The sequence below is a fragment of the Spea bombifrons genome, chromosome 3 (genome assembly GCF_027358695.1).
Source record: "Spea bombifrons isolate aSpeBom1 chromosome 3, aSpeBom1.2.pri, whole genome shotgun sequence".
NCBI lineage: Eukaryota > Metazoa > Chordata > Amphibia > Anura > Pelobatidae > Spea > Spea bombifrons.
This window is the reverse complement of record NC_071089.1, coordinates 30,977,487-31,001,737: the sequence shown is the minus strand read 5'-3', so window position 1 is coordinate 31,001,737 and position 24,251 is coordinate 30,977,487. Positions and strand designations below refer to the sequence as shown.

At 38.0% G+C, this 24,251-nt stretch overlaps 1 protein-coding gene across 1 annotated transcript in view; it reads left to right on the top strand.

Moving 5' to 3' along the window:
* The window catches only part of PLEKHG1 (pleckstrin homology and RhoGEF domain containing G1), a 103,486-nt gene that overhangs the window by 54,492 nt on the left and 24,743 nt on the right, over window positions 1-24,251 (top strand). Inside the window, exon 3 of the mRNA XM_053458857.1 lies at window positions 23,574-24,118. Coding sequence (XP_053314832.1) covers window positions 23,574-24,118 — 545 coding nt within the window. The remainder of the gene's footprint in view (window positions 1-23,573; window positions 24,119-24,251) is intronic.

The window sequence follows — 24,251 nt, the reverse complement described above, 5'->3', positions numbered from 1 at the left end:
ATGAAATCTAGTGTCTCTGTAAATCGGCTTCTTTAAAATGATGTTTACTTTTTAAATACAAGGAGGACTTTGGTATTGACTCCCTTTATCTGTAATCTTTACTGCCCTGACTGATAATCTGCTAGTAGACAACACATATTTTTATAATTGGTTGCTATATTCTTATTATGTTATTAAATGAGTACATTCAGTTTTATTAGAAGGTGTTTAATTGGGTTCAGAGAATGAAAGAAACCATAACATGTAAACTTATGATCTCACAAAGTTAAACAATTTCTTCTAGTGTATTTTACTGCTATATGACGGATAAATTATAACTATGTGATAACAAAGCCATATCTACAGCATTACATACTGATAAAGGTCATTATTTTTCTTGCAATCTAAGTGCTGGATTGTTTTGAGGTGTCTCACCAACTATAATCAGTGCCTGCTTTTGTGGTATGTAACAATTAAGCATTCCTTGAACAAATATTAATGAGGTGAAAATTGAAAAAATCTTTGTGGGAAGAGTTTTGATATTCAACAGTTCCAGGAATAATGTTTCTGATGATAGATTAAATTATGCGAGTGTTAAAATCAGCAGATTATATTTTTGACACCTAACCTAAATCATCCTCTACCTCTAAATTATACACAAACATGTTTTACGCTTAAATACAACATTGATGATGCTGAGCACCGCGAGGTGGCTCTTCTGGTATGGTGGACGTGTGGTCTTGCCCCATCTATGCCTTCTACTTGGTCCAGTCATGCCTAACCTTAGTCCCGCCAAGCTCCTCAACCTCAACACATGTGACCCGAGTTGGACACCTGAAATGTTGGACATGCTTTGTTTTTAGAGGTTGTGGACTATACTATCTGTTTCCAGGTGACAACTAGAAACAGAAGTATCTATTTTTTCAGGGAAGAGTGAAACCAACACCCCAGTCTTTTTGTAAAGCCAGCAGTATTTCACTAGATACACTATGCCTTTGTTTTCCCAGTGATAGCCCTACCACCAGTCAGGCTGTTGTCTCGGGTATCTGCACTGCACGATTCATTTGTTGCTAATGCATTCAAGGTTGAACCCAAGCTGCGCTGTTATACCTTCAGAATGCTAGGAGTGTCAAAGGACTTAGCAGTTCTGCAGGTGACAGAGAAGCTAAAGAATTTTTTTTAAAGATAAACCACATATAAAATGACATGACCATCACACGGTCAAAAACAAGATGCATCAGAAATGTTATGGCTTTACTAAATAAATGAAAATCTGCTATTATAATTTTAGCTACAAACTTAAGCAACAGTATAAAAGGCAATGTCACCCAGTAGGGAATAGAATTCAAGTTCCCAGGGTTATTACACTCTATTGAGTCTTTTTAATTTCTTGCTTGCTTGTTTGTAACCTTTTTGGTACTGATTTGTAATATATTTTGTTATTCTGTCTAGCAACTTGTATCTGAAGAAGAAGATTTGATATTTTTTAAAGGCAGTTCATGAAATCTGAACCGAGAATTCAAACATGAAAAGTATCAGCAAATATTAAGTTTCTTGTGTGCCAGTTTCACTTGAAGTAGGCTGAGATCCCAGAATGCTTTGAGCCTTGGGATGGATTGGATCTTTTATTTGTTCAGGAGCTAAAGCCGTTTTGTATGTAAGCCGATCAGGAGAGGGTGACATCATTCATTGTCAATATTGTCATTGTAATACTTCCTTGTGACTTGTTATAATACTTCATTGTAAACCATACCTCTCGTACTGTACACCTTGATAACTGCACAGAAAAAATGCTAAGCGATTTAAAGATAAAATGCTATGTCAATAATATGAATGGAGATAATGGCGAGTGTATAACTAATGTGTAGTTTGGAATGAAAAACTGATTAGTTGATTTTTTTTTTAAAGCAGAAATAAACATCTATTGCTTATTGTTTTATATAGCGCCATCATATTCCACAGCGCTGTATACTGGGTAAACAGGACATAACTAGTAATATATAACATAACAATTTGAGTTACAGTAACAACGGGTAAGGGGGGCCCTGCACAAACAAGCTTACAATCTAAATCTATTGAAACTAATTCTGCAAAAGTTAGTTTCGAAAAGAAAATACCGTATTTGCTCGATTATAAGACGACCCTGATTATAAGACGACCCAAATCTGAATATTTAGGAAAAAAAAGAAAAAGCCTGAATATAAGACGACCCTATAAGAAAAAAGTTTAACCAGTAAATGTTAATTCATGTAAACTATTTTTTTATATAAAAGCTATGATTGAGAAAAATATTTTGGTTTTATTTCCTTCTATTTTCCAACCTGCCCCCCCAGTTATGTACATCTGCCCCAGAAATGCCTTATACCCCCTATATACCACTGTGTCCCATGATATGCCTTTTAACCCTCTAAATGCCACTGTGCCCCATGATATGCCTTTTAACCCTATATGCCACTGTGCTCCATTGACCCCCTATGTGCCACCCTGCCTCCAGAAATGCCTTATACCCCTATATGCCACTCTGGCATTAAGGGGGTTAAAAGGCATATTATAGGGCACTCTGCCTCCAGAAATGCCTTATGCCCCCCATTTAACACTCCCCCCCCCAAACTTACCGGTGCTTCTGACTCCCCTATCATGTAGCCCGGGCAGCGTGTAGATGTCTACGCGATTCTTGTAGACAACTTCCGCTGCAGCAGGAAGGAGGTGTGGCTAGCAGCAGGGGTTGTCTGTGTCCATCGCGCAGACCTTCCCTGGCTGTCAGAGGTCAGAGTTCCCCGCATCAGTGTGGGAAGGTCTGCGCGATGGACACAGACAACCCCCGCTGCTAGCCACACCTCCTTCCTGCTGCAGCGGAAGTTGTCTACGCGAATCGCGTAGACATCTACACGCTGCCCCGGCTACATACCGGGGACTCAGAAGCACCGGTAAGTGGGGCGGGGGGGGCGGGAGAACGGAGGATCCAGGTCCCCTGCAGCTGCGGGGGATCTGGATCTTAGTCATCTCATAGTCAGACCTATTTGAGGTCAGATTATAAGATGACCCCGATTATAAGACGAGGGCATTTGCTCTGAAAAAAACCTTGTCTTATAATCGAGCAAATACGGTAAATAAACACAAAAATTCAGGAAGAATAAATTCTGCATTCCGCTTGAATTGGTTCAAGAGTAGAAAACCGTAAGCCATGTAGCGGTTGTTAAACGACATGCCTGCCCTCAAGACTAATTGATGTAATAAGACTCATTACTTGGTACAGACATGAATCCAGGCTCAACAGTATTTTGTAACGTATACATTAGTCAGACACTTATCTCTTTATAATGCCAGCATACACACATCCCCTAATTTAGTAATTAACATATGCCGTTGACTGTGGAGGACACAAGTAATGTTCAGCGACTCTGCGCAACAGGGATCTTTCTGGTATTGGGTGAAGAATGTTAATTTATGTACATGATTCACAACTGCATTTCCTTGCAGGATGTATTTTTCATAAGCAGACATCTTTTAATATGTAAGTGTTAACATAGTAGAGATGTTACTTAGAGAGTGGCAAGAGCAGAACCAGACAACGGATCATTCATATCTGGAAGTATGCATTGAGGAACATCTGCTAGAAGGGATCTACTGTCCTTCTCCAACTTCCACCTCTGATGCAGAGACAGTAATACATTTCACTAAAAATGGTTTAGCGTTCAAGTTGTTCAAATGTGAACCTTTCACCCAGCTTGCCACTTTACAGGGGCAAACACTTGCCACTGTTATTTTAGGTACTGGCTTTTCACCCCAAACTGTTATCTCTTGCTTCAGTGAGTTCATATGAGAGGCAACATTTTATTAGCTATTAGGCAAAATTTAGTGAATTAAATAGAACTGTGGCTAAATGGATGTGATTTATTGTTACACTTGGCAGGCACTAAGAAATGCTTTTAATCAGATTAATTTCATAGAGCATAAAGCTTAGCTCAGTCATTTATATCTGATCAATCTTCAAGATGGTATTAAAGAGGAAAACACCATTTTTTTCTCAACCATGCTAAAGATAATTAGTATTGACTCTTTTATACATCGCGCCTTCTTATGTAATACAGTAGAATTACTTAGAAGTGTTATAAATAAAACAGACATTTAAGTCAGATTCACACCAAACAAAAGAAAAATAGCATTTTTGAGTGTTGTCCTTCATTCAGCATGTAGTACAGTAAGTATGAAGATCCTCCATGTCCCTATGGAAATAGCCTGACTAGTCCTTGCTTCAATGCATTGACGTTTGACCATAATTAGCCTAATATTAAAAGGAGATTTTATAATAAAATTTAATCTAATTTGCTTTATTTCAGCTGAATAATATTGATTGTGAAGCACAGGTTGTAAATGTAAAGAATATTTAAGACATGATCACTGTAAAAAAAATAAAGTTTCCCTTATATAGGTTCAAGTTTTAGTATGAGAAATTTTGGGACACATAGAGAGACAATGTCTTTGGCCTGCAAGAGCAAGTGTTATTATAGCTTATGTTATAACATGAATGTTTGTTTAGGGAAATTCACTTGTGAACAATGGTCCCATAAAAGGGCTCAATCCAAGCATGTTACGCAGTCTTTAATGTGAGGCAAAAGGGGCAACTGCTCTGGGCCAAGGCTTACCTTAGCCGCGGGCAGCAGCTGTCCATTGGGCCCCTCTCAGCAGCCACCAGAGCCTGGAGGTAAAGGTCTATGCAGCTGCCAGCACAGACTGATACAGTAACACTTCCTTCTTCAAGACCTATGTACCACCTACTGTTGTAGAGAGCCTATGATCAGGTGTAGGCACCAACATTGCTCATGGTGGACAATTTAATGACGTTCTATGGATCTTCACAAACCTTGGCACGGACACTTCACTTATTCATGCCTATAATTTCATATCCCAGCAGCAGACAGACCACATAGGAGGAAATGTTTGTGGAGAGGTTTGGGCCGGCAGTTGCTTCACACCCCTCACACACTTACTAGCAAGGAAGAAGAGGTACACTTGGGCTGGAGTACCAACGGGAATGGGGGGTAGGTGGTCATGAATCTGTTTATCCTGCTCTGAAGTAGACTATTACACTCAGTATATGTAGAAAATATCACTGAATGACAGGGACACCATAAATATATTTTATAAAACAATTTAGTTATGCCAAAAGATGTGAAGGAGATGGATCTCCTTTCTGTCCAAACACATCAACTCCTTTCTGTAGATAGTGCTTTCCCTATTTGTTGGGGTGCTGTATTTGTGTTAGGGTGTGTTCCATCTACAGCTTGTAGATTTGCATCTGCAAATTTGTATTTGGACAGATATGAAGGGATATGATTTTATTTTGAGTAGAGGTATTTTGGGTGAGGATAATTTAATTGTAGTGAGGCTGACGTGTAGCTGTCAGTTGTCTGGAGATTAAGAAGGAGAAGAGAAAATGTGGTTTCTTTCATAATGTAGGTTGTGGGTATTTGAAAGATAGAATGAACAGTTCTCTCAATTAATTGTTTTCTATTGAGCAAAAGTAGGTGGGAGTTTGACATAACAAAGTACGGAATTCCAGAGAATAGGTACTGCCCTGGTGAAATCCTGAATTGCCAATGGGAAGATGTAAAGTAGAACTAGAAACGCAACGTGTGGAAAGAGTGAAATTGTGGGAAGAGCAGCTAGGAGATAGCAGCAGATAGCACTAGACACTATGTCTAGTGGATTGAATGCTGTGCAATTTATATCCTGGTCTAAGTGAATATGCATCCCATACTACTATCATTAGTACACCTACCAAGAGCTAACTTCAAAAATAATAAAACATTTGAAGTACTAGATGACATGATATGGGCATCTCTTAGGTAACATTCCTGACATTCTTACCTCTCAAAATTGGGGTCCCTTGAGCTGTTTTAAAATATATGTATAAGCGTTGCACTGTGTGTTCCAACTGTACCCCAAACATTGCTTTGTAGGCTTGTCCTTGGGAAAGCCCACTAAGGATGTGTTTGTGTTCACTGACCTGGCTCGGCTTTCGTATTATACGATGATGCAAAGAGTTTCCTTACCACCATTATTAGTGGAAATAATTTTACTTTTAGAAGTGTGCAGATTCACATTTATCACAATTACCCTACATTTATATATATTGCAAGCTATGCATGATCCCAACTTAAAGAATAATATTAAACAGGGTATTATTAAATCAAAGTACATGGTACATAACTACCAAATGTACAGATTTCTTTTAGCCAAGCCACTTAAGTCATAAATTGTCATGTTTTCCCAACCATTAGGAGAGATACCGGGTATAGGAAATCGGAGTGAATGATAACACTGGCTTTGACCAAGTTATAAAGTGGAACAAAGTTTACCCATCTGAAGTAATTTATGCACACAAACCCAACTGAAAGATTGATTCAGTAAAACCATTAGTTTTACAATAATAATAAATCCGCACGTTTATTGCCTTTGATCAAAGTTGAAAGATAACAGTGTTTGAGATAAAATATTTTCATTTTAATTTGATTGAATAAAACATTTCCGAGGCAGTGCCTAATTAAAGACTTTGTGTAGTTGTACATTTATAATATGACCAAATGGAAAAAAAGGTATAAATACGTTTTTGCCCTTATATTACAATTACCAACTTTAACATCCTTCAAAAATGCCCTACTCCTGTCGTTCTCTCCATGCCTGATTGGTGATAAATAGTGTTAGATAATCTTCTTGTTCTGTGATTGGCTGAATAAAACATATTACTTTTCAAGATTATTTTCGATTGGCTGGACGCCAAATGGAAAATCAGCAAGTTACGGGGGGTTCTCTGTAAAGCCTTTGTATCCAAATAAATCCTGGGGGCCAGTACAAACATAAAGACAGCACCCCCTGCCCTTTCCCATGCTCCTCCTGCCACCCGGCTCTCTGCTTCTCCCACTGCCTTGCCCCATACTCACTGGGATCCAAGGTCCATAATGGGGCCACTGGGCCACTAGGCCTCAAAGCCCAAAAGAGCCCAAACATGGTTACCAGGCTGGACCATAAGGGCCAGTAAGATAGGCTGTGACACAGATACTGGTTGTACCTTCTGATGGCAGCTCTGAATACAAGAGTCACATCAAATAATTATTATTTAGATAACAAGTGTTCCCTATTACATACTGATACTTTATATAAAAGAGCTTTTCTACATATCCGTTCCATGTTGTGGGAAAATTCTCAGAATGATACATACAAATAGGAAGCATTGTGGTCAGAAGTTTAGAGAAACAATCCATGATGATCTGTTAAAGGTTATCTAAATATTTACTCTTTCCTTGTGTTTGGGGGCTTTTATAAGACGTTACCTACTTAATATGCAGCTTTTGCACTCTTTTCTGTTGCCTAGCCCTAGGATTCTGGGAATCATATAAACAGTCCTGATTTTAGTTATGCCAAAACAAATTGTTACAAAAGATCAGGGATCGGAACATGCCAAACCTGCCTAACCTTAAACAATAACATTTTTCTAAAACAACCTTAATTATAAATCAGGTTATTTGTGTAACGTGGCCAGAGGCAAAAATGAATGAAGCAAAATTGCAAAAAATGTATATTTTTTTATGTATTAATACTATAATGAATTTGTTTTATGTATTTCCATGATTTGAAGGAAAAGAGTTGCCCGACCTAAACAAAACAATGTCTAATTTCTGTGGGTACATCAAATATGGAAAAGGAGAATCATGATTTAGCAAACATATGGTGAAAATGACAAAAAAAAGACCAAAAAAAAACCTTTAGGTCTTTAGGGTATGAAAATCCTCAATTAAAAAAAAGAATTTACCTATAGCAAAAGCTGTAACAGTGGCAGGCCCCATTTAAGTGTCTATCAGTAGAATGTATGGGGTGTTTTTTTATTCTTTTCAGTAATAGAAAACTGTAGTTAATGGTCCTCGTCTGCAATTACGGTACATCGTGTACCTCCTGCTGTGGATATTGAATGCCTGCACTATCTATTTAAATGAATGAATCTGGCGGAGCACTAGATCTTACTGAAGCAGAGTACCGGTTTCGTTCGCGGAAAATGCAATTTACTAAGTGAAACATTTCATTACATTAACAAATAAAGTGGAGGGCACAGCAATTTTGGTATCCTCTTGTGTCTTTGTTCAAGATCATTTACCAAGGACGGAATCCATCTTCTTTACATTGTTGCTTTTTGACCAAGCATACCTTAAGTTAAAAAAAGGGGGTGGAAATAAAGTAAATCCAGCCTTTCTGGGGCTAAGTTTATTTTTGTAAGGAATCTTTTCATACAGAGTACACAATGGATCAGCTGCTAGAGCAGTCCGTTTGTTCAATTGCTGTCCTCTTGGTACAATTGTTTATACAGGCCACCCTGCTAATGGCATGGGATGGCCTTACCAGCAAAAGGCGTCATGCCTTACACATATTTCGGAGAGGCTTTTCGACTTGTTCAAGCATACCCCAAAGGCATGTTGCTCTTCACAAGACATTCTGTATCAAGTGTTGTAGTTTATTGATCTTTAATTTAAACTGGATCTCAGCCACAGATCGCAATTGCCCCGGGGGGGGGGGGATCACTTTAATGGGGCAGCATCACTAATGATAAATATATATATTAAAGTACTTAGTAATGTGGTCCCTGCTCTTGTGAGCTTACAATCTAGTTGGTGGTTGAGATGGAAGTGATGTCGCATTAAGCAAGGTAATGTTGAAATGCTCTTTACACGGGTTGGACATTACACAGGATGGGACCCTAATGTTTTAAGCTTAGAAGCAAGGTCACAAACATAGCCGAGAACCTTATGGTTGTATCATATCACCACCCAATCAACAAATTCATCAAAATTATAGGTTGTTTAATACTCAGCTTGCACATTTGTTAATTATACTCATTACAGAGACTTCTTGCTGCAGACATAGTTTAATCATACCTGAAGTCTGTCTTACTGCCCATCTTAATAATATATGGGTTTTCAGTAAAAAATCCAAGGCACATTTGTGCAAGCTAACAAAAAGCTAACATCACATTATCCATTACCATCACTTCTTTTAAGTGTTTTAAAGGTGCTGTTCCACCTACTCTGGAGCATGCAGCAAGTTGATATCCAGCAGGGGGTGCTGTATTACTGGCTGCCGTCAGCGATGGCCCCACCATGGGGTGGTGAATATAGCATCTGCACCATTCTGAAGTATTTGGCAGGCTTCCTTTTCTGTATGGTATACAAACTACCATGGAGTGAATTTTCTATACCTATATTTACATGGGGTACAAGAGGGTCCAGGGCCAACCCATGTTACAGTACAGTATCAGCGCTGAGATTCAAAGCATATGGACTAGTAGAGGTTTTTGGGTTATGCAGTTTACAAGTTTAGGTTCATATACAAGAACAGACTGGGGCAAACAAAAATCAGCCCTGGCACTTTAAGGCCAGCAGCTGACGACATGCTTGCAGCCACCTGTTGGATACATTTGGCTACCCTCTTATACATTTGCAACTTGTATCCAGGAGGCGGCCACATTTTAAGCCACAGAGTGGCCATGAGAAAGAAAAGTGGGCATGTTTACATATAGTATCATAGAACCCTTCATATATATCATGTAATCCTCAACCTAGTAAGAACTTATTGTAACATTTCATTGACACTCATCATTAAAACGATACCTATAATATTACAAAATCTTAATTCTTAAGTTGTCTATAAATAATAATGAAAGACAAACTTAATTGTAAGGTGCATGTCATGGTAAAGATAGCATATAAATAACAAAATGAGGGTGAATAAGTAGAATATACACAGGGACATATTTTGGCATAGGCCCTCTTCGACGATCAAGCCTATTGCACAATTGACCAGTTTGCTCTCCCCAACTGCTCTATGTACAATATGAAGGCTGCGCCAGCTCAGCACGGCCTACTACAGCACTACATATGGGCTTAAAGTTGCCATTCAACACTAAATGCACCCTTTAGTACCCTATAAACATTAGCAGCCATTTTATTTTTTCATCTATTTCATCATTTTTTAACATTTTTTTGTATCTGTTCCTATGGCAACAACCAATCACTAACTGATTTTGTGTCACTTGACAACTAAGCGTTAAATATGAATGAGGCAAACTTTTATTTAATTAAAGATTTATTTTTGGGAGGGTTTTGGTTATTTGAGAGAGCTAGGAATGATGATTCTAATGATACGTATGAATTACTAAAATGGAACACATTTCATCTCTGTCCCTTATAAAAAATTACTGCAGTTTTTTCTGAAGTAATACTGCAGTTTTTTGGACATGAAAAAACTGCAATACTGCACTTTTACTGAAGTGTTACTGCACATTTACTGCACTTTTTTTTTATATTGCCAACCTACAGTTTTACTTCAATGCACTGTAGCTGCAAAAATAACTGCAGTAAAACTGCAGTACAGTAAAGTACAAATGCAGTAAAATGGCAGTAAATGTGCAGTAATACTGCAGTAAAAGTGCAGTATTGCAGTTTTTTCATGTCCAAAAAACTGCAGTATTACTTCAGAAAAACTGCAGTATTTTTTTGTAAGGGCTCGAGTTGTAGGTACGAGGAAATATATTCGATTTCAGGGATTTGAAATTATAGGGTTATAGGAGTCTGATGACTAAAGATAGAGTATACAGGAGAATTGAGTTTTAGCTCCTTGACTTCCCTATACATCATGAAGGGCCAACCGCAGTGAGCTTCTGCTGCAGGAAGAGTTTGGCTGGCCCTTTATAGTTAAACCAATGATATTTCTTCAAAGTCTACCTCCACGTTGAATTCTGCATTATACAGGGCTGGCTCTCCCCCATAGTAGTGATGTAAGATAACTGAAATGACACCTATCCTGCAAACGCGACTACCAATTCTCCCTTTAGTGAACAAACAATGCCCTTGGAAAGTTTGTTCTTTAAAGGTGTCTCACCTAATTAAATATACATTATATATGCCTGCATTGGCACATCTATCTAGAGAAACTTGCCGTGTTAGGTCCTACATAATACATGCATAGGTTGACTAAATAGTTCCTCCAAGCTACACTTAGTATTTTAGTGAATACATCTGTATGTCTAGTTAAATAAAATAATACATTTAATAAATAGGAACGGTTACTCCTTGGCCTTTGGTTTTGCGTATTTTGACCAATTTTCAAAAATATATAAATTAAAAAAAAAAAAAAAATTGATGATGACACACTTCCAAAAAAACATGCGATGTGCTCATTAGTGTCGGAAATACTTTTACAAAGCTAAATGCAGTCAGTGGGTGGCCAGGTTTCTTGGAGAAGTATGTGACATACCACATGTGCTACGATTCCTGGGACCAAGGAAAGGGTTGGCTTCTTCTGTTCACCTTTTTGAAGGATGTTTACATAAGGCTTATTGAGTTAAATGACGCAAAGCAAAACATTCTTACACCGTAATTGTTAGCACCATATGGCGGCCTGTACAAGTTAACGGACGAGTTGTAACCCAATTCTCTCTATACATTACATTGAAATATTATGTATCATGTATATGTGTATTATGTAAAAAAATAAAATATTTGTATTCAAATCTTTAATTTTAAGAGAGAAAGAATAAATTGTATATATTGAAATATGTGCACATTAGAAAGACAATTTCTTTATTTGGTGAAATACAGATTTTTAATTTATACAACATTTAACTGTTCCTGGACAGCCCCTAGTTCTTGTACACCGTTATTGACTCTTTTCATATAATTGTTGCCAAACTTGCTTCTTACGGGCCACCATGCTACAGATACAAGATACATGATTTTGCTGTATAATATGTATATATATATATATATATATAATTGTGCCCCCCCCCTTGTAAATGCATGAAGGGATTCTACTCCCCCAGCTCCTAGGATTGTAGATGTATTTGGTCAAACACCAGCCTATATTCACTGGCAGCCAGCAACGGCTTGCACAAGAGTTCAAGGAGGTCTAAGCATGCTTACAAAGCGCTCCCATGATTTCAATGACAGCACGTTCCTGCCACCGACTGACTGACTGCTTCCAGCAGCCAAGCGGAAAAACACTGATTATTATAATTTATTGATTTATAAAGCGCCATCATATTCTGCAGTGCTGTACAATGAGTATACAGGACACAACGAATAGTACGTAACGCTTTTCACTTATAGTAACAAAAGGTAAGGGGGTCTGCTCAAACAAGCTTACAATCTAGATCCTTAAACCTCATCCCAGAGGACAAGGCCTTAAAGATTTGGACACATTTTAATGAGACCATTGAATAACCTAGAGTCATCTTTAAGATATATTGCCAAACTTAAAAAAAAGATCAAAGATTAAAAAACAGCATTTAACACTCCCCCCCCCCACACACTTTTTTTTAATGTGCATAATTACACCCTGGGAAAACACAATGCTTTAGAAAATCACATTCATATTACACAGCACTTATTGGGCAGGACCCACCTACCCTCAGGGGCCACAGGTGACCACTTTGCCAACCATGCTAATTGGAGACGGTAATGACAGCGCATCTGTAGCACATTGCAACCGAATAATGTGCGTCTGTGGGAGAGCAGCTGGAAGTGAGGTAAGGAGATATTCAGATATCAAAGAGTTTTACATTCAGGTGCTGACTCGCTTTTTTGTAATTACTGGCCTCCTTCATGGTTGGATGCACGTTTCCTGGGTACGTCGGTACTTAAAAACACTAAGGTGTGGACAATAATTGTAAATATAATGCCACCACTGTCCATTGGAGAATTTGCCCCAAAGGCCAAGTGACAATGAACATGGGTGGTAAAAGCATTCCATTTTTTTTAAAAAAAAATTTGGCCGTTGTGATGTCTCCATGTGTGGATCTTTGCACCACAACGGTTGCATTTTGCCTTCAATTATGAAATCCACGCAAAACTGTGCCTGCATGGGAATGTGGATGGAGAGATAAAGGGACTTGGAGGAATAAAAAAAAAACTTTAGCCACTCAAGAGAAGATATTTATATTTGTTATGTGCATTGCCAGAAGACCAAGTCTACTTAACATAGATGACTGTGTATAAGGAACATTCTCCTTCATCTCTTCTTCCAATGGAATAAGTAAGGATCTTTCCTTTACAGCATCAGATAAATCTTGTCTTAAATTAATGGATTGCTAAGATCATCCGGCAGTAATGCAGTAATAGGGTTAGGGTTGTAGGTGGACCAGGACTTGGTTGCTTAGAAGTTGTGCATTTGATATCATATATATTTTTTTTCCAATGATTATCAGTCAGGGTGATGAGGACACAGATAGATCTGGTTCACATGGAGCCAACAGGTAGCTGTAACTTTACTACAATTTTTCTTTGACAGCCTCAGAGTAAGCATGGGTTGACTAATGATAGTGGGAGTTGGACGTCACAACAGCTGGGGATCTTTCTGTTGGTTACTCATGCTATGTCTCGATAGATCACAAAAACTGACCCCTACTCCTTTGGAAACAAAAACAGTCAGGCAGAGGGGCTTCTATAGGATGCGGTATCATCTCAACCTCAATTGCAACGATTTATCACTAACGTTACATAAAACAAAATCATATAAAGTTACAACAGAGAAATTGTATCCAAATCTGATGGTTTATGAAAACACGATATTTTTTATAGTTATATATAGAGTACTCTATGTGAGGCTAATACTCTATGGGTATTATATATATATATATATATATATATATATATATATTGCAATATTTTTACTCTAAATTTTTAATTAATATCAGTAACATTGATGGCTGGTTTGGTGCAATTTAAATGACCAGGTGGAACGGTTAGCAAACTAGAAACCTAAATTTATTTAAATTTATGCAGACCTTGTACATGTAACAAGATGCTGTTTATTGTTTTAAATAACACAAAAAGTTACATAGAACTTAACGGCAGATAAGAACCACTCGACCCAAATAGTTTTCAGACGTGATTCCCTTTATTTTTGCATTTTTTTGTTTGGATGTACAACAAACAAACAAACAATATCATTATTTCCCTGTTATTGTAATAACTTTTACGTAACAACAGAAGAGAAACATAGAAAGATCAAATCTGACTGCAGATGGGCCATCCAGCCCATCTAGTTTGCCCATTTTTGTCCTGATGTAAACATCGAGACCTTAATCAGTCTTGTCTTAGATTCTGGATTAAGTTCCCTCACCATATTACCCTCTACCACCTCTGATGGGAGGCTGTTCCATTTACCTACCGCCCTCTCAATTATTTTCTTGATGAGCAATCTATTGATTAGCCGTCTAACAGGTCACAAATCGTGTTCAATAATTAAACTTTCTTTCTTTTTTTTTTAGTATATAGGGGGTCTGGGATACTAACAATCAAGCAAAGCCTCCCCCTTTTAGCATGCATCTCTTTGTGCTGGAATAATGGCAGCTATGGGTTTCCACAGTGATTAGGGCTTGAAAAGTGAGCATGCTGGCTAATAGCTGTGGCCACAGGCTGGACCCACAGACATAATACCACTGATCAGGACTCCAAGTGCTTCCCTGTGCATTAGAGCTCTTCTACTGAATATGCTGTATTGTTCCCTTGTGAAAAAAAGTCTTAGATATTGGCAAATAATGTCTTAGCAGAGTGGGAGAAACTGATTTTAAGCTGGCAGCTCTCTCTTTGCTGGAGGGAGGGATTGGGAGTGAGAGGGGGAGGGGTGACAAACAGGTTGGGTATCTTTTTTTTTCTCTTTTCTTTTTCCACCAGTCTGATGGTTGTAGTGGATCTTTTATGCTGCCTCTCCAAGGATTCTGCTAAGCCTTAGGATTTTGCTATGCAAGGCTGAAACCTCCTACAGTTGATCCTTTCCCTGAAGCATGCTGAAAACCATTTATTTTGAAATCCTAAAATTATTTTAATTTTATTTTTTTTGCCCAATGAGGTTGTTTTATGCAAAAGAAACCATGCCAACTGGTAAGTATATATATATATTAACATTTGGCTCTTTTCCTGTTCTGTAACTTTAATCTTGGGATTTGATTTCTAATGGTGATTTTTGTCCAATGTAGTAAACTGATGTAGGATAAGGATCATGTTTGATTGTGATCATCCTTGTGAAATTGTTGTGCATTATTATGGAGCATGGCATGTCTGATCACTCAGGTGGGAATGCTTGGGTTCCTAGGCAGTTGTGTCCTAATTCATTAATTAAAAAAAAATAAAAATTAAACATTCTGTTATGCTAATTATGTGAGAATTGCCTTCAATGTTTAGACAACTTACTAAACCTTGTACAGAATTAAACCCTCCTGCTGAGGTTTAATTAGGAACTTGCAGTGGATCACTTTAGATTTGCATATCTATTACCCTGAACTGCTCTGTGTTAGTGTCTAGGTTTAAACATTGTACAAAAGAAATGCTAATATTTCCCCATGTTCATTATTAGTGAAATTAACTTTATGGTTTTGAAGTTCTCTTGCAAAAGCTGTTATATTTCTCTTAAATCTCTCCTTTTATTTAACTAGGATTTCCTGCTTTGCATTTGTTAGTGGAGGCAAGTGTTGTGGTGGTTCCCCCTCTAGAAGTTAAAGGGTTAAACACCCCCCCCAACAGGTTTAAATGATCTTTAGTGTATTCTAAATTAGGCTCAAAGTTGACATTAGCTCAGTGTTGGTTTTTTTGAGCTTTGCAAACACACTTTTCCTGTTTTTTGTTTTTTTTCACTTTATTTTCCAACTAAAACTTGTTAAGCATTCTTCTATATTCTTGAATGTATTATTATAGAACTAGACAAGTGCCATTGCCCCATTTCACCCCAAATATTTTGTTTGTCTCTTAGTTCATGTTTCATCATAACCGTTGCAAGCATGTCTGCTGTTAAGCTGGAGTACTAATCAATTCCACATTTTTTTTAATAAGATATCCCCATTTTTTATTTTGTTTTGGCAATCTGTTTCCTTGTAGCTGGTTGCGAGTAACCCCTAATTTCAGTACTTTCCAGCAAACGCCCTCATTTAATGGAACCCAACAAATACCAGACTTTCCATTGACCCTGTCCAAAAGGTGCATGTATACCATAGTCTGACAAACTCCGCTTTGAAATACTAGGATGAGCCTTCCTAGCTTATTAACTCATTTCTAACCTGTAAGGCTTAATGATTTGTTTGCTTATGGCATGTGTGCTTCTCATTAGCAGACCTCTAAGTAGTGCACTCAACACATGTCCTAGGCTGTGTGTGTGTGTAATTAGAGATATATATATATATATATATATATATATATATATATATATATATATATATATATATATATATCACACGTCTTGTGTGCATAGGCTTTATTGTTGCGTTTAACGTTGTATGAATGTGGATGTTCTATGTTCAGTGATGCCTGCTCGTTATATTCATTTACAGATTTCTACTTTCAGACTGATGCGTTGTAACAACTTGTATACTGTTTTTATATTTCTCTAGTCTATTGTATTGTACTTTGTAATGTTTCGTACAGCTGACATCATTAAGCATAAAAATAAAAACGTTAGAGAGTACACAATGTTGCGATGTTTTTCAACTATATTGTTCTCACATGCTAATTAGAGCAAGTGAGTGCTGGGAAGAAATAGGTTAAGGTCGCCCTCTCGTACTGCATTCCTTATGGTTAAAAATGTATAATTCTATAGCTGTGCCTGCTTTTGTACAGGTGGCACTGTCAAAAGGAATGGAGCACTAAAAAAAGCAAGGAGTATTGTTCAGGTCCTTTTGAGAATGAATGCTGTGGACCCCTGGGATAAAGAAAAGGGTGTATTGCAAATATGGAATCTCTCCCAAGGAGTTGTATGCCATAGAACCCTAGTCTTTCACAGACGCTGTAGGTTACGAGCATTCAAATGTTCCCTCTTTTCCCCTCCACCAGTCACTGTAAGGTTAGTTGAAGTCTATCCATCTTCTTGGCAGCCCATCTTTAACTGTCAGTTAATGTTAGCGGTTATTGATAAAGGAAATCGCTCAGCCATACTGCCTTGTTTCAAACAGCAGTATAACACAATAAATTGCTATTTAGAGCATCAAGACCAGTGTTGCAGCTGGTACTTCAGTCCTCACTCGTATTGTTGGACCTCCAGCTGGCTTCCATTGTTTATCCTTGGGTTGTCCATCGGGGGTTGACAAAACGATGTGGCTCGGAAACTACTCAAAGGATATATCCATAGAGTTCCACAATTCACGCTCTACCGTAATAATGTGTATTCTGCTTATTTTTTAGACTAACAGAGATCTTTCAAGTACTCGTTTTATGGAGAGTAATAAAATAATTAAAAAAATTCTAAAATGTAATAAACACAACAGTGAGAAACAAAATAAATCAAAATAATCATTGGAAATTAATGCAGATTGTATACTGTATAACATTCATTATAAGGAAGCAATTATGTTAATTGTTCACATAAATAGCACTTGAAATAGGCTATTTCCCATTTATGGCACCATAGATCATAGGGAGTCTTCATGAAATGTAGGAATAGTGCTAAAAGCTTCTGTCCCGTTTAATCAATATGTTTTTAATTTGAAGGCACGCTTTTACAATTTAAGGAAATGTCCATGGTTGAATTCACAATTGGTACACATTTTTGGACATTAATTCAAAGGAAAGTTGCCTATTGAAACATCTGTTGCTGAAACCTACAGTTTTATGGCACAATGAAATGTTTTAGAAAAATAAATTCTTCGGAACAGGTGTCCTTAAGACAGTGGACATTTGGAAAGCATCAATTTAGCATCAGGTTAGAAAAGTAATCAGGACTGAAGTCAAACCTGGTTTTTACCGAAAAGTAATTTTCTTGTGAAGGCCACGAAAACAGCTGTGCCCTGAATGAAGACTTTTTAGACTGATAATAAAACCCCGAGTGATAGATTGATGAATTTTCTACTAAAATGATTGACCTTTGATGGAACAGCTGAATATATGTAGAAACATATTATATAGAGAATTGGTAGCACAATAGTAAGGGCAGATGTCTACATTTTAATAGTATATATTTAATCGGCATAAACAATGTTGAAGTTTCTTTTGTAGATCCGCACTCAACCATTAAAAATGGTCTGCTTGTTTAATATTGAAGATCAAATTGTAAGTGCACCCAACGATGGGCACCAAATAATACCCAGGCCTAAACCTCGGTGGGCAGGATCCTGCAAGATGTAGACCTTTTTGACTTGTTCCCTCATGCTGTTGTGTAGAAAGATGGGGCGGTTAAATTGCCACCACACATGAGACGTAGTTGACCTCTGGAGCCTTCTTTGTCAACCACTTATCTTGTAAGTGGTTGACATGCTAAGGGTTAGACACAATGTCTTTCTTGGCATGGAGAAATGTAGGAAAATGTTACCTGTTCCAGAGAGTTCAGTGTAATTGAGTACATAGTTTGTGTTTTGCTTTATGGATGGAAATACAGGGAAGGATGAGTTGTCTTTATGGAGCCCCCAAGTCAGGTCCACCTGGGCGCTCACCACTTATGGTGTTTTGTGTGAGGGATATACACACAGTGGTTACGCTGGTAGGAGCAGAATCATCATCGGAAGCAAAAATGGGTATGGGCATATTCATCTAATTTGTTGCTCAGTAATAGTGCAACTCCTGCTATCTGTAACGAATCCCGATTTCGTATGTACGGGTTAAAACAAACACTAAATTGAGTGAGAGGCTGCAGCCTCATCCACCGTGGTGGTGTTTTATATTGGTATACTGTAAGAAGCTCCTATTATCACGTGGTATGACTATGCTTTTTTAACTTGCCTACTGCAGCAAGAAGGCATCTGCAGTTGCAGTATTCACTTGGCATTTATTTATTGTGTAGGAATCAATGCAGAGGTTTTCTTCTCACTTACTGCATTGCAGGATACGATCGTAAAAATCAAGTCTTAATGTTTTGGAGGAATCCAGTGTTAAAAACTAACCAAGATACAGAAGTTCACCAGTTCCAATTTTTCGGAAGATATATTCGCCTTTTAAAGGGACGGTCATACCCTTTGTAAGGGACTGTGCATTAGCAACAATCATTCATACACTCCCAATGTATTTCACCCTAAAGGTTGGGTTTTGGCTGATTTAACCCAGTGCCATCTCGCTTATATAATGGCGAATGTGTTTGGTCATTGAAATGGAAGGGGCAGTAGGTTCTTTACATCACTGTTCCTTTAAGTGATGTGGAGACAAAGCGCAAGCTTTGCCAATTACTGTTTTAATAAGATGGTTGGGTGATCACAAATTTTCTTATTTAGTTGACACATTAATCTTTTCCAGTATATGACAAAAAACACATTTCAGTAACGGGACTCTGTTTCAATTGGACTAGACTTAATAGTGATCTTAGGTACATGTAGATGACTACCAGATGTACATTACAGCACTGGAAAGAAGGGATGCTCAAAAACCTCTCACTCCAGTATCGAGCACTATACATCATTGACTCGTTTTTTAATGATGTAAGGGTGGTAGTGGTCAGCAGTTTGGGTGCAAGAAGGGAAGCTGATGTAGTGGATGGGATAGTAATGTCAACGTTAATTCCCAGGTATTACTGCGTCAAAAGTTGGTGCTAGTTTCATGTAAAAGAGCAGTCTATGACAACATTGGCACACTCTCTGTGCATTCTCCCCTAGTGACTGCACCAGAATTGGTCTCACTGTCTGGCACATGGCCCTATGGCAGGCTAATTGGCCAGCAGGGCCAAAGCCGAACAGCCCTGCAGAATGCTTCCAGCTGAATTTAAAGCTGTCTTTTTTTTGTTAAGGTCTGTGTCATGGAGCAGTTCAGGTGACACTGACAACCACTCCCTGAAGAGTGGAAGGTTTCCTGATGTTAATACTCTGACCTTAATCAGTCCTTCTCATCTTTGATTCAGGATAGCCAAATTCCTATCCCATGCTTGTTTAAATCCCCTCACAGTAATGGCATCTACCACTTCCCCTGGAAGGTTGTTCCACTTATCCATCACCCTCTCTGTAAGAGCGGATGGTAGATTTTCTTTTCATTCTATTTCCCACAACTCAATGAACTCTTCATGCATAGCTTAAACTCTTGTTTTTCTTGAACTAGTATGCAGTAATTTCCAGTAAACAGATAAGAAACAGTCTGTGGGTAAACACAGAGAGCAATTGTGGCAGAACTCTGCAGGTACTCAAGGTGTAGACATCCCCAATGTCTGAAGATTCCTTATCACTTACTGTAAATGTTGTGGGAACATAACTGGTTTCTTCAGCCATGTGCAGGAGAGAATTTGGAAGGGTGTTGCTCAGTGAAGTGTATTCTTTAAAATTACCCACAGTCGTATCTATTGTTCTAACTGAATTGAATGATGTCATGTTCAATTTAAGGCTCTTAGCTTTTGCTAAAGTCCGAAGCCCCATGCAATGAGAGGCGGGGGGGATGTTAAGCAGGTTTGATGGAGTGAGAAAGCAGGTTATATGAGACGGGTTTCACCCAAGTCTTTTGTTTGCTTTTTTTTTTTTTTTTTATTGGTTTTAGATAAAAGCTAACTCATGTTATATTACCCAGCAAGAACGGGAGCTAGCCAAAGCCTCTCTTATTTACCCGAGTGCCTTGTGATGTAATCTCGGCATAGACTTAGGGCCAAATGTAACCCTGGCATATACTGGGTAGGTCACAGCAGGCAGCTTTTTATGGAGTTAAGCTTTAAAGATGTGGGCTGAGACTTATTCCTTCACTGTACAAGGGACATTCTTTTGTGATGAGCTACAGTCGGCAACCCTCTCCCACCCTCTCCCCGCTCTCTATATTCAGTAGTGTTGGGTCTTCTGTAAATCCTTGATATGAAACAGAAAGCCTTTTTTGTGCTTGACCTTAAGTTGCTTCATTAAGATAACGGGTATTTCTTTCCTTCTTCATTTTACATTTATTTTATGTCAAATGCAGTATACTTGAAGAATTGATATTCTGTTTCCATCTAATGTCTAAATCCTATTTTAACCCTCAACGTCCTGCTCATTGGGGAGGTGAAACAATGTCTTGAGTAACAGTCTAGTTTTCTTAAATTGCGAATGCAGTATAACAGCTGTTACTCCTGTAATTTTATCATAGTAGGAATTACCAGATGTATTTTGACCCCATTTCATATGTGAGAATTAGGGTTGATGAGGACGCGGCTTCGGTGTCGGTTAAGTGGGCACGTGCTATGTATTTAATTTTCTTATTTTAGACTGTAAGCTTCTTGCAAAGGGTGTAGCCTCATATGGGTGGGACGTGGTAACAGAATTCATGGAAGATCAGAACAATAATGGACCTTGTTTGGGAGTCACGTTTCCCTGGGAATACAGCTGAACATTATATTCTTTTGTGAAAGTCAAGCTAACTATACAAAATAGCATAATACTAAATATACATACAGGTACTGCATGCACAAGTCAAATATTTACCCTTTCAAGGATATTTAATTCTGAATGAATTTGGCATCATGCATTAACTGATGTATGAAAAACAGTGGGTTCTATTCTGCGCTGGTTAATTTGAAAAGGTAGTTTTGTTTTTTTCAGGATGTGAGTTTTTTACGTTGAAATGACCCATCATAGCAATAATGTAAGTGTTAAAACACAGTGGGGAAAACATTGTTGGCTGTAGTTGTTGGTAGACCGTTTGTAAGGCTAATAGATTACACTGTAACAAGAATCTTTAGTAATATTCAGTCCATACATGGGTATTGTTGGAGATAGAGGTAGGGGGATCGGGGCGTGCCGCAATGCTGCTCCGGAGACCCCAAGACGTGTCGCTTCACCTGGAGTCTCTGGGCGAAATCTGGAGAGTTCCCAGGTATGATTCAGTCACATAATCAGAATTTTTTTTATTTTTTTTAAACTATTTTAGTGTTCTTCATCCATCTGAGACTAAAACAGTTAAGAGAGGTTCTGGTTATGTGACTGCTGCTTAAAGCGCATGTAAAGCAGACTGGCACATGTCTAGAATGCCAGCTAGCCCAGCACATAACATGCCACCAAATACAATATTGCCACCCATAATTCCATTCTGCTTTACACTTGCCATGCACATTTTTAGGGGCTACTATATAAATATTGTCTTATGTCTTGTCACAGCTTTGAGAGATGCCTAGTTTGTCAATCTAGAACTCCATCCCTGTTTAGTAGGTTAATCTTTCATGCTGGGGTAAAGAAGATCTCAATGCAGAATTGTTCTGTAAATGTGTGTTCTTCTGTTAAAGAATAGCTAGATTTCTTTTTTTTTTTAAACTATGAATACTGACAAATATTTATCTGTTGCGTAGCATTATGCAAATCTTCTAAAAAAAAAAAAAAAGTGGCATTTTATGCTGAGAATGCCTTACCTACTGCTGTACTGCCACTTATCAGAAGATAACATGCATGTCTTTTGTTCTATTGGCTAAATAAACACGGTTTTGTTTGTATTTAAATATCTAGATTACATTGTATATAATTACTAAACATACAGAAACTGATCTCATAACGTCAAATATTAACTCGTTTCCATTGTAGCTGAAGTGTTTGTAAGGTTAAGATAGAATTATGGTAACAAGCCTACAGTAGCATAGAGAAACCTTTGGTTATTATTTGTTTTATATAGCACCCTCATATTCCACAATGTGGTACAATGGGTAAATAGGACATAACAAGCAATATATAACATAATTTACGGAAACATGCTTACGATCTAGAGGAACTGCGTAGATGGGTGGTTGTCCACTGGTCGATCACACTTTCGGATATTTTAAAAATGAGAACATTTAAAGTTGGGAAGGAATTTAATCAGGTATTCTGGCCTCACTTGATTGGGACATCCAAGTTTACTCAGACTATTACAAGTGTCATGGAGATTATGCTATTGATATTGCCTAGGGGCATGTGATAGGACTGTCCTTTTGTTGCCTCTGCTTTTTATTATTTAAATAGATCCCTTACGTTACCTGATTACAAACGCTTCAGAAGTCAAAGGCATATCTACAGACGTAAGACTACCATATCTGTAGATGATTTTCTATTATACATATCTGACCCAGAAGCGACACTGCCCCATAAATTTTAGGGATTAATCTAGATATGTTCATTTTTCTACATACCTTGAAGAAGTCTAGGTATTTTGGGGGACTTGACTTCTCAGAAATCTCATGCGAGAATATACTGTATGTAGGTCTACTTTGACAATGAACAAACGTCTGCCAGTCTCAATGTACACCCAGATAGTATAGAAAATCGGAAAACGTTTCAACTCGGGCAAGAGCTTACCCTGTCATTGGCAATTTTGGAGTGAAGCTTGTTTTTTTCAATGGGGGGATTGGTAGCCTAATTTAACTCTTATTTAGAGTACAATCTGATGAGGCACTGCTGTATACTCATAGGGTCATCACCCATCAGTATATACTCATTCATGCAGTCTAGAATTCTTATAACTTGCTCATACCTTGACTTGTGTACTTTGACTGCAACATATTTGTATGCCAGTGTTTAGAGGTTATTATTTTGGTGGTCTGAACATGACTTATTCTCCTGGTACCAAGCTGACACTTTTGATTGCAGGAACTTGAAAGAAATTAGTCTTTTCTGGAAACTAAAAAAAAAAAAAAAAATGTGATCATTCTAAAATTGTATATTTTATTTGCAGATGACTACCACTCTTCCCTCAATGCTTTGTCTTCTGTAGCACAGCCATCAAGCCCTAGGACTACTGGGGAAGACCTGCACAGAGCAAACAGACCGTTCCGCTACTGTGAGATTAAAAACATGGAGCTGTCTGATGGTGATAGACCAGTCAGCTTTGGGTCTACTTCCTCCTCTGCTTCTTCCAGGGATAGCCATTGTTCGTTTGGCAGTCGAATGACACTAGCATCAAACAGTAATTTTGGCTTGTTCCACCAGGATAAGGAAGCAGGGGCCATTAAACTAGAACTAGTTCCTTCTCGGCAGCTTTCAAATGATGACATTTCCAGGAACTGTTATAGGGAACAAGCTCATGAAAGCCCAAGGGAGAAACAATCTAATGAATGTCATGACACGCCAAGGAAAGACTCGAAAGGACCATTAAAAAAATGTGCAATGTCTGATGTGGTGGAGTCTTCAAGTCCAAAGCTCATGTATGTTGACAGAGTTGTCCAAGAAATTCTTCAAACTGAGAGGACATACGTCCAGGATCTTCAAAGCATTGTTGAGGTAAGTGGCCTATAAAAATGTTCTCATTGACTTGATGGTGAACTTAGACAGTTGTATTGGGCATGTAAAATAAGAGCTATTAAGGATATGTTGCTACGAGAGTCGGTGTGTACCATAACTTCTGGTGATTTGT